This window comes from Poecilia reticulata, linkage group LG16 (genome assembly GCF_000633615.1).
Source record: "Poecilia reticulata strain Guanapo linkage group LG16, Guppy_female_1.0+MT, whole genome shotgun sequence".
NCBI lineage: Eukaryota > Metazoa > Chordata > Actinopteri > Cyprinodontiformes > Poeciliidae > Poecilia > Poecilia reticulata.
Window position 1 is genome coordinate 30,852,087 of NC_024346.1, and position 11,897 is coordinate 30,863,983.

Below are 11,897 nucleotides of genomic sequence, written 5' to 3' on the forward strand. Positions count from 1 at the left end.
CACTGCGTTACATCTGTATGACACAAAAACTGAGAAAAAGTACTGTTTACATTTGAGCGAGGTTTTCACATACTTTTATTTTCTTTATTTTGTGTGCGTGTTAGCTTATTGCCTCAGGATAAATGCGGTTCAGTTTCATTGTTTTCGTTTAAACAATAAAATATTAAAATCATGAAAAACTTCGGTTTGGTGCTTCTTGGTCTAAATGACACCAAATGTAGTCAGGTTTCAGTGTATTTAGGTGAGTTTTGATGCTTTGTGGTTTGATATTGTTCACAGAAAAAGTTTGCATGGCTGCCGCACATTTTCACGCCAGCAAAAAAGTGTACGTATATTTACGCAAACATTGACGCAAACTAAATTTTTATACATGCCGACTTTTGCGTAAAATATGGGACTGCACATTTTTTGTGCGCACGGCGCTTTATGCATGAGGCCCCTGGTGACTGAGAACTGTTCTTATAAAGACTTTTATTTGCCCTAGTCTGTATCTGTAACTCCACCCATCCTGTGGTTTTGCAAAGAAATAATGTGTGTGCGTGCGTTCAGCCCAAAGATTGTGCCACGTGACTACGTGCCATGGTACTTACCTAAAAAACTTCAGAGTTTCGCCACTGTTTAAACATGTATTTATTCATAGAATTACAATTGTTAGTGATAGTGATCATTTCTCAGTTATGCTTCAACACAGTATATTTCTGAAATGATTCAGTCGTGTATTTAATCAAATGAACACAAGAGGGCACTATTATCTGACTTAGCAGGGAAAAATAATAAACCTCAGAAGCATAAGGAAAAACAGCTACACTAAAATACATGTCTTAAATACAGACCTAGTGACAAACATTTGTATTCTCTGATATTTCACATAAATTCACTCAAACCAAGAAGTTGTCTTGATTTTAGATAATAATACATATTTTTGCAAAGATTAATTTTTAAACAACACAACACTCAAAAAGTACAAAGGAAAATAAAACTCGTGCTTTCTAATGAACAAACATTGTGCATAAGGATGCTTAGAACACTTGAACACTTTCTTTGTTTACTGGTACTGGCAGGTATCAGTAAAGTAGTCAGACTCTAAAGGAGGTGATAAAATACTCGTGTTGCTAGTTGATCTTCACCTGATCCTTACACTTCTTTGGTGGAAGCTGTGTGCTGCTGGAAAGAGGAGACGGATTCTTCAAAAACATCGTCCTCCATGCCTTCCTCTATAGGCCTCATCTTAGTCGAAGATTTGGTTTCAGGTGATTTTTCTAGAAATATAAATATTACAATTACTTCAATAAGGAAGAATTAAAATACACATTTCTTACCTGGGGTTAGAAAATGCAAAACTGAGGACCAGTGATTATCAGCCCCCGGGCTCCTCGGCAGCTCTGGGAGTGTGCATCACAACATGAAGAGCCCTTTCATGGAGCTGGGTGTAGCACATCTGACATAACATTTTGAAAGCTATCTTTACCACATTCACTTTTATCAGATGGTTTGTTTCCTTCTAATGCAGATAATGGTTTCACACTTACAGCTTTTTCTCAAAAATGAAAGAAAATGACACATTATATGCTTTCCATGTATGCCATCCTTTCACCTGCATGCAAAGTTATAGTGAGTAGTTTCCATTGTTAACACATTATTCTAAGTATTTTTGACCCTTGAATCCTTCATAATAATCTTTTTTATTCAATGCAGAAGGATTTTATAGCACTCTAAGGTAATGACTTCTAATAAGAACCAGTTGTACAATTCTGAATTTATGCATACAGGCTCAAATATATTAATTAGTGTCATCTCAAGAAAGCTGCTTTAATGTTACTTTTGTTTTCAAGTAAAAATATACCAAAAAAGTGAACTGAATAAAGAGCTGTAGTTTTGTCCTGCTTTCTGAAAGACCAAAGGAACATAACATTGATTTGCAGTGAAACTATACTTTGATTTTTCTGATTGAAATGTATGTTTTTAGAATTTGCTTCTCTCTTCCTAAATGTTTCTATTATGACTTCCTTTTCATAGTCCTTAATTGTTACTATCCACTATAAACCTTTAACCAGTCAGCATTAGGTAACAACAGTTCAACTGAAAAGTATTGAGTTGTCAGATAAAAATGTTGGTGTTTGGTGATGAGGTTCAAGTTTCTGGGGCTAGACGGCCTCTTTGCCATCACCTAATCTTTAACTCCTTCCACATATTGTGTAACAATTTAGAATATTAACATTACTTGCAGCTAAAGAAACAAATTGGTAAAATTAAATGATTATTTTAGTGTAAGTCTGGCAGGGAGTATGAATAATTCTGAGTTCAACTGTATCATGTTCCAGTCAAGCAAATTTTTAAAGTCACTGAATTCTCAGTACCATTTACATCAGTGGTGTCAAACTCCAGTCCTCAAAGGCCACTGTCCTGAGGTTTTTAGATGTGCCACAGGTACAAAACACTGGAATGAAATGGTTTAATTACCTCCTCCTTGTGTAGATCAGTTCTCCAGATCCTTGCTAATGACCTAATTATTCTATTCAGGTGGTGCAGCAGAGGAACATCTAAAAGCTGCAGGGCAGAGGCCCCTCCAGGACTGGACTTTGACACGTGTGATTTACACAATATGAGAAATAGGCTGACTTTGTGAATAGAGATGTTATTTTTTCAGTCCAGTCTCTTTTGTTCTTTTATCAATCTTTGATTTAGTTTTAGACAACAACATTATCTTCACAATATTAATCCACCACATTTATATAACAAACATGTGAACATCAGATACACTGTGAGAGTAGGAATATTAACAAAACAGAAAAAAATATATTGCAAGTTAAGAAAAAAGCTAAAGTCTAAATTGAGAGGACACACAAATGATCAATGTTTTAAAATGATCTGATGCACGACATTACCTTTATAAAAAAAAACCATTCAAAATTAAAAAATAATTTTTTGATCCCAAAGGGAAATTAAATGTTGTTGTAACTCATTAATTCTTCCGAATGTTATTGTAGATAGTCATGGCTGTTTTGCAGGAAAGATCTCCTGTAGCAGTCTGTATTACACTGAATCTGAAGAAGCCTCTGAAAATACTTCATTTTTCCAAGTCAGTCTCATGAAGAGGATGGTCAGTGTTGTCCACAATTTTAATGACCTCATGAAAAATCCTTCTTTGCCTCATCATCTCCAGAGGTTCCAGAGTGGTCCCCAGAACAGAACCAGAACAGAACCAGCCTTCTTTATCAGGTTGTTGAGCTTTTTTATGTCCCTGGTTCTGATGCTGCTGCCCCAACAGACTGACAGCAGAAGAGATGATGCTCTTAACAACAAACTTATGATTTAATAAAGTCTTAAATACAAAGGTCTAGTGACAGCTAGACTAGGTGTCTTGGTAGCAGCAGAAAACTATACCATGTGCCACTCCTGTCAGCTAAAAAGCTACAATTAGAGCAGGCTCAGGAAGTCTTAGCTTCAGATGGAACATTCAGATGTTAAGAAATGGGTGCAAAAGTATGAAAGCATTGACTAATGCTGCCTTTTATCAATTGTTCCAGCTGCAGAAAGAGGTGTAATAATACAGGGAAAATTTTATACATTAGTGTTGACTGAGCTCTATTTAAACACCACAGCCTATCCTACAATTATTAGTCATCTCAATCCAAAAGAAAATAATTGAAATCTTTGGATGAAGTTGTTTGTTTGCCTTGCTCTGTTTGGCATATAAGATGGTTACAGGATGCAGAAGAAGCCCTGTGTGGTTGTTTTAAGACTACAGGCAACGTGCAGACACATGGAGAAGACATCAATGCCTTAACTGAATGTGTTACTGACAATATGCAGAGCCACAAGCCACGATCCTTGGTTTAACTTAAGGTTAGGCCTGAGCACATGGTGGAGCTTTATCACTCTTTGTTCCAAAGTGACAAGCGGGTCAAAATCTGAACAGTGTGTCTAGACCTGATCCCCTCCACCTTTGCTCCTTCCTCCTGATGTCTCCCACTGCAGGGAGGGACACACTGATTAGTAATGCAGGGTTTTAGTTGCTGTTGTGGTTCTGCTGATATTTCTTTGTCTTCTTGTTTCAAATAATTTGTGACGTTCATTAATTTTTCTCTCTCTGTCTCTCGCTGATGACTCCAAAGATTCTTGGATAAAGCCCTGATTCAACTACAGAAACCTAAACAATACTAATTATTTAATTAGTAATAAATGATTAATTATTAAAAATTATGTAAGCCAAACATTGATGCAAATGTTGATACCCAACACTGTTATGTCTTTGGACTGCTTTGAGTCAGTGGGGCTTTCTGAGTTATCAAAAACTTTAACTTCTTCTAAACCTTCAACATGTTGGACTCTGTCTCAACCAAATTATTTAAAGAACTGTTCCCTTTGATTACTGCCTCCATTTTAGATATGATAAACCTATCCTTAGTACATGGGTACACTGGCTTTTAAGCTGAAATTAAACCTTTACTTAAGAAGCCTTTTGATCAAGATGACTTAATAAATCACAAGCCTGTGTTTAATCTCCCTTTCATATCTAAAATTCTTGAGAAAAGAGTTGCTAATCAAGTGTTTGAGAATTTAAATGTTGGAAGACTTTCAGTCAGGTTTCATCAAAGCACTGAAACTGCAGTTCTGAAAGTTACAAATGATATTCTCTTGGCTTCAGATAACAGACTTGTGTCTGTTCTGGTTATGCTTGATCTCAGTGTAATTTTTCATGCAGTCGACCACAACATTCGCTAAAGGCTTGAACATGTAGGTATCAAAGCAACAGCACTAGGCTGCCTTAAATCCTAGAAATGAAGCTCTGGGTGTTTCAACTAAGAGGACCACATCAGATGTTACCAGACCTCAACTCTGCCTCAGCCTTTCATTAATCTTATTTTGACGAAACTCTGACTATATAAAATGTTAATAGCACAAAACAAGTTAGGACAAGACTGTTAAATAAGGCAAAATATAGATTTGAAAAGGTTAAGTCATCTAATCGTGAAGAAACTGAAATTTTTGATGTCAAGTGAAGAACTTTAATCAGGTCAGTAGGTTTGTGTTTGGTTACAGAAAGTTGAGTTAGGGGGAAAATAAAGAGGTGCTCTTACAACATTTCCATGGAAGTGCTGTGTCAGGGAGCGGTCACAGCTGAAGGTTGGACAGGAGGACAACTGTCAGAGAAACACTACATATCGTCTGAGTGGGGAAATTAAAAACACTACAATGAGCTTACAGTGGGAAGACCTAATTATACTGCAGTTTGTAAATAAATGACGACAATGGAGAAGCAAAAACACTAGTACAATTCCACAGACCTTTTGCAGGTGAAAGAAATTTGAGAGTATTCTACTTTGATACCATAGGAAGATTGTTCATAAAGGCTCTTTCAAATATCGAGGTAAAAAATAACATTCAATGAAAGCTAAAATTAGAGTCAAAGAAGCAATATGGGAAAGTTTGAAAGTTCAAAATCTGCCAACTATAATTCCAAACAAGTTGAGACAGTGAAAATGGCATGTTCTGGTTTAATTTTCTAACCCACATGTAGAATCATATACAAGAAGCCACATAAAGAAATTGTATTTATTTTCAAATTAAGATCAGATTGTACAGGTTAAAAGATCTTCTTGTTTTTCTGGAGTGGGAAGGTCATGGAAACAGTTCCGTCTGGAAAGAAAGTGGTATTAATAACAGCCAGAAATGAGATGATCAAAGAGGGATAAAGCAGAATAACTGTACTTACTCTTGAATAGATCTGAGTGGTGCACTAGGGGAAAACAGCCAGAGTCCGGTGTGGTGAATGGATGATAATAATTCCAGAGATAAGAACGAAATCGGCGGTCATATTAGAGATCCAGAAGTCTGACGGAGCGAGGCAGAGAGGTAGAAATGGTATCCTGCTTTCAGGCAGGTGAACTTCCCGGTAGGATCCACAGGAGGCAGTGATGGGTCCGGCAACGCGTCGGCGCATGCGACAGTGTGCATATCGCTATAAGAAAGTCATGTGACCAATACAGGAACTGTTTCAAACTCATAGACATAAACACGTAGACCCTGTCCCAATCATAGACTCACATAAACACACTTGTTCGAGAAGGACCTCGCTGCAGCAAACAGAAAGGGGCAGGACGGACCACTGTCAGTCTCAAACCTTATTTGGAAATGGGACCATTGCACTCCGGAAGTGAAGAGGGCGATATTTCCTATATTATCCGCCATCTCCTGGTTTTATTTTCTTTTAAAATCTGTAATATATCCTCGTCTTTGGGAAGGAGTTTCACTTTCAGAAAGTATTTGAACTTCTCTCTCATTTACTTCAGCGCAGCTCACAGTTTTTAAAAAATTCTGTAGATTTTGGTGTTCTTCTAAATCTGCTTCTTAGTCACATCTTTTCGGGCCTGCTACCGCCACTAGTGGCGTGGGGGTGGTAACACAACTAATACAATTACTAAATCAGAAAACCACAAAGTCTTTATTATTTATTATTAATTCTGGCATTACTGGAACAGTAAAGGATAAATTCCCTCACAAAAGAACATACCTTTTCATTTTCTTAAGTAAGTACAGCTAATTAAATGACATAAACAATACTTTCATACATTAGAAATAATATCTATATATCTATCAATTATAGGAGGAACAAAAGAAATAAGGAGACATGAAAAACAACATGAACTATAATAAAAAATACAATTTGCAATGTATACGTAAGAAATTTAATTGAGCAAAAGTCAATAACAAACAAATTAATTAGGTTAACAGAAGAATAACAACCCAGGTTGTTACAACCATTAGTGTGGCTTCAAGTTTGCTCAAATATGCTAAAATGTTATATGCTTAGTATATTTAGTTTTCACAAGGGTTACATCCATCGTCCATCCTCCTCTTTTAATTTTCTCAACATGAACTTGTGGCAGAGTGTAAGAATGAGCCCAAACTCTTTCTAAGGATACAAGAAATTCTAGAGAAGTCCAGTAATCTACTGTTACCTTAGATCTTAAGGCACAATGCAGGCAGAACTTATGACCATTTAAATAACTAAAAAATAGTGTTGAAGTGAAGGGATAGTGGCACTTACGGAGAGATGATCCAGCAGATCCTCCTCGTAGGATCTGGTTAAGAACATCATCTGTGTCACTAGTGCTCGCCATGCTGTTCCTCATCTGCATCATAGAAAGCTGAGAGCACAGGCTGGGCTGACGATCCATCTTTTTCACTGCCTAGAACACAACCGCCACCAGCAGCAAAGTTCTGGTAACACAATCAGTAAGAAAACATTGTTGTGTCTTTACAAAGTTATCCTCACCTTATCGCTGAGTGTGGGGTCATTTAGAGTGTACAGTTTGTTGGTGATGTCCTTGCCGATGAGGTACTTGAACACCTCATTCAGGAAAGTGTCTGATTCTAGGAAGTAAGTGAGCCGTTCTCGAGACCAACACAGGAACTTACAGTTCTCCTCTGCCACTATTGTCACCTATCAGTAAGAATAGATCAATACAATTTTCACTCATTTCCAAAGTTGGTACTGTAAGCATCTACAGTGGCCACGTGAATATGAGAACTGAACCAGTGTATTGGAAAATGGTGGGCTGGTTGGGGAATGAATCAGGCAAGAAAAATTAAAGCAAACTTAATTTTTTAAAGGATTTTCTTGTCTGTACTGGCCTGTATTTGACAGTGAGTAGTCAGGAAAGTGGGTTATGAGAGAGGGAAGACATTAGGTAATGGTCAAAAGGCTGGGACTCTGGGCCAGGAGTCGGACCTCTGACGGCCGAGTAGAGGACAAAGGTCTCTGTACTGAGGTGGTGTGCTTTCCCCCTGTGCCTCTGCCATGCCCTCATCTTATACTATAACTTTAGTTTTGGCTTCCAAATTCTGCAGACCTCAAGTCAGACAATTCTTTGTGGGATTTGCTGAGCAAGCAAATCATATCCCTGGAGGCCCCACTTTACTACTACCAGTATTTAATGGACTTACTGTCCATTACTGCATTTTGGTTTCTTGCAAGGGCCTAAACTAGTCCATGCACTGGGAGGTTAGAGCTTATCTGGCTACAACACAGACAGTTACTCAGTCTAGGCTTGAGTAGATCTTGATGTCATAGGCTGGTGTATATCCATATTTATGTTTTCTTTGACTTTCTGCTTTTTACCTGGAACTTCTCCCCTCTGTGCATCTCAGTAGACCTGAACTCCGGAGAATCAATGAATGAGTTGGTATAGATGTTGTGGAGGAAATGACCTCGATATGACACCTTCATCCTGTGCCAAAAACATTCAATTCACAATTCTTATCAATTTTATAAACTACTGATAACAATTGTCAATAAGTGTTACTATTGGTAAAACCTTGAAGACTTAGCCTTCCTACTGACCAGTAGATGCATAAAGGAGCAAACCTTTCTGATGCCATAAGTATTTATAAATGAAACTAAAAAAACCTCAAGCAGTTAAGGTAAGTATGGATGCTATAGTTTTCTGCCAGGAGCCATGATTATTCAGATTATGCTTCAGTCAGGAAGTGTTAAAGACTGTAGCTAGCCATGCTGCAAACATAACTTACTTTCCTTTGAGCAGGATACTGAGGCGTTCATCTACAGAGGTCTTGTCCTCAGCAGCATATGCTTGGCCTTTCTTCAGAGTCTGGATGGTGCAAAACTGTCCTGTGAGCCTCTGAAACAAAGCCTCCTGCACATGGAGAGGCTCAAACATCCGCTTGTAGACAGCCCGCAGCTCCCTGTCAATCTTAATCTGAAAGAGCACATTCACAATTCATCCTTATAATAAACAACAATTACTTAAAATAATCATTAATGAAAACAAAAAAGCTTTCTTGGGTATATTGCTTGTAAAAATCAATTTGAGAGACAGTGACTAGATAATACAACTGAGGGCAAAAGAAGGTTTCTTTGCATCTTGTTATGAATCTTGGTCTCATTCTTGTGACTTGATGGAGATCCATTACTTGAACAGTGAGTCCTGATGCTGCCTGAAGATTCTTAGCATACAAATGGGTCAAATGTCAGAGGACATGGTGATCATTAGCTTAGGTAGTGATGGAAAAACTAAAGACTGTGCTTCAGCATTAATATTTTGTTTCCCAACTGTAAGAAGTAATGGTAACAATATGTTGAAAAGAGAGCATAGAGCATGGTGATGCAGAACTCACCGGCCTGCGCTTATACAGGAGAAAAAATAAGTGCATGAAGTTGACCACCAAGAACACCACGTTCCAAACCATCACATCAAGGTTGCAACGATACAAAGTGGCCCAAGCAATGAAAAGACTGCATCCTGTCAAAATAAAGCAAACAATAAAGCAAGTAAAGAAGTACAGGTCCAGCCAATTAATCTCTGCATGCAACTCATAATAAAATTATTCTGTGCAGCTCATCTCAACCCAATGCAATGGAAGAGATGAATGAGGCAATTCCACTAACCTTCATTGTTATGCTGCTTATTTAAGAAGAACTGGTTAAAGGTATACTGTAATGGTAAGTAATGTTCATGGAATTAGCTAAATTTCTCTTCTATTTCAGTATGTCACTTTATAAGCGATATATTTTTATATGTTTATTAAAATCGTCACTGCATCCTGACAGGATAATATGAGACAGAATCTGTGAAAAACTCCTCTGCCTCCTCCCTGCCATCTGAAGAAATACACCACTCCTGGTCAGAAACAACCAATCAGAGACAGAAAGAAGGTATCAACCTTGTGTATGCACTACCCACACCCTTCACCATAATCTCTGCTGAGCTACAGCTGGTTCACCACAACATAACCAGCGATGATGGCCAGGCTAGTTAGCATCACCACCAATGATGGCAGAGACATTGTTTTCCTGGAACTGTGAGTTGTTGTGAGTAACCCTCCCAACCCCACTGGGGACAAGGCTGTATAGAAAATGGATGGATGGATGATAAAATGTGGGAAAAAAATGTATGTGAAATACAAATAGATAAATATAATTGAACAATCTGACCAAACATTTGTCCTTGATTTGGTTATCCAGCTTTATAAAGTCTCTTAGAGCTAAAATCTTGTTTTGGGAATCTTAACATGCTGTAAAATGTTTCATCTGTTTTCATCTTCCCTAGATTACTTCCTTTTGTACTCCAGGACATTAAACATTTGTGAACCTTTAGGATCATAAATCACAAGACCTTACATTGCCAAATGGCAGATCTTTGTTCATTTAAATCAGACAAATTCATCAGGTACGAATGGACCACTGCCTCTCAAAACCAGTGATGTGCAGTCAGGGGAGGAAGGTCAGGCAGTGCCTGACCTGTAATCCTAAATACCTATTTAGGATTACAGGTCAGGCACCTGCATGAGAAGTAAAATAGATTCTAATAATTATAAGAGAAAATCCATTTTTACACTTGACATTTCTTTGAATATTTTTTATTGGTAATATATCAATATTTTTATGGTCAAAAATTGCTGAATTTATTCATTGCCTGTTAGAAATACATTAGAAGACCAGGGTGCAGTGCTGTGCTTCACCCTTGGTGGCGCTGTCACAAAAAGCGAATGAAGCAGTTTGCTGCCGCATGCTTATTGCTGTTTTCTCAATATTGCCAATATACTTATAAAACATGTTTATTTACATGTTTCATATAAGCTGAGGTTCTAACTGTCTGTCTATTTAATGAATGTGAGTGACAAATTAGTCTTTCTGACCCGTCTTAAATGTGCAGTAACAATTTTCAGGGTGAGGCAGAAAGTACTGTGCCTTTCTGATAGGGGGCAGTACTGAGCCTCGTAAACACAAGAGGCAGCAGATGCTCTTCTACTTATTGAACAGATTGAAAACAATCAGAAAAATAGAGAAAATACAGTTGGAATTGAACCATTTAATAGAACTCTCTTTTTTGACTACCAGATTTTTTAAAATTAAAGGGAAATGAGGCAGAAACAAAGACTTTGTTTTACAACAGAGTGATATTTCTGGAGAATGATAGGTGTATGGACTCATAAAAATAAAGGCAAGATCATACATGATTAATCATTTTAATGTGAAACAGGGAGATCAAACTAAGAAAACATTTCAAATCAAGTCAAACGTGACATTTTTATTTGATCTTTTTCTTGCTATCATGTTGAGTTATTGATTAAAGTATAATTAAAAGCTTTAACTTGAGTTCAGTCTTTGAATGTGAATGTCTGTATGCTAACATAGTGTACAGACATTTACCACTTTTTGTTTGGTCTCATACTTTGATTCAAACACTTTAATCCCGCCTGCAGCTCCAACAGATGCAGTAAATTTTTTTTACTGTGTTTAACAAAACAAAAGAAAGAAAAGAAAACCTTTGTAATAAAGAAAGAATAGGGTAAGTATGGTCTAACCTGGGATCACATCCCATTTTGCCATGTCTTTCTTTCAACTGCATTACACAAGATTAGGGATGTATAGAGTATCACAGGTTTTAAAGCACAGCATGCAAGGTGGACCTATCCTTCTTTGGACTGAGTGGGGACAACTGGACCGGTGGTTCGGTTCGGTTGTGGTCTGGGTTCACTGAGCTGTGCCCTCTGATCTCTGGTGGTGGGCAGACAGCTTCAATTGCGTAATTATTGCTAATATTGTTATTACTTTATAATTAGTGGCCGTTTTCTTTCTCTTTAATAGTAATAATGTAGTAATTTTAACATCATCTTCTTTTTTTCTCTATCATATCAACAAGCACTACAAATACCCAAGCACTGTTCAGAACTCTTGTCCTATTTCTTTTTTTTTCTCTTAAAAAAAAAGAAGCACTAATGCTGTGACATGATGGTTTACTGAAGTCGCATTGGCAACATTACCATTTCAAAATGTATTATTTTCATTTTTATTCATCTTGAATCCAGCAAAGCTCTGCTAGTTATTTCCCATAATTCTTGCTGTTTCCTGTCTCCAGTCAATCCAGGCA

The 11,897-nt window shown here is 37.4% G+C and overlaps 1 protein-coding gene across 5 annotated transcripts in view; it reads right to left on the reverse strand.

The window, feature by feature from the left end:
- Nucleotides 1-612: 612 nt before the first annotated feature.
- popdc1 (popeye domain cAMP effector 1) overlaps nt 613-11,897 on the reverse strand; it is a 13,398-nt gene continuing 2,113 nt past the window's right edge. For 2 of the 5 annotated variants that reach the window (XM_008432847.2, XM_008432846.2), the window contains exons 3-8: nt 9,142-9,266; nt 8,536-8,723; nt 8,126-8,234; nt 7,280-7,447; nt 7,052-7,193; nt 613-1,259 (exon numbers count right to left, since the gene is read on the reverse strand). In XM_008432847.2, the coding sequence (XP_008431069.1) occupies nt 1,135-1,259; nt 7,052-7,193; nt 7,280-7,447; nt 8,126-8,234; nt 8,536-8,723; nt 9,142-9,266 (857 nt within the window). In that variant the 3' untranslated portion in view covers nt 613-1,134. Of the gene's footprint in view, nt 1,260-5,081; nt 5,122-5,542; nt 5,963-7,051; nt 7,194-7,279; nt 7,448-8,125; nt 8,235-8,535; nt 8,724-9,141; nt 9,267-11,897 lie in introns of those variants that run through there. The other 3 variants (XR_535852.2, XM_008432849.2, XM_008432848.2) reach the window with 3 other exon arrangements.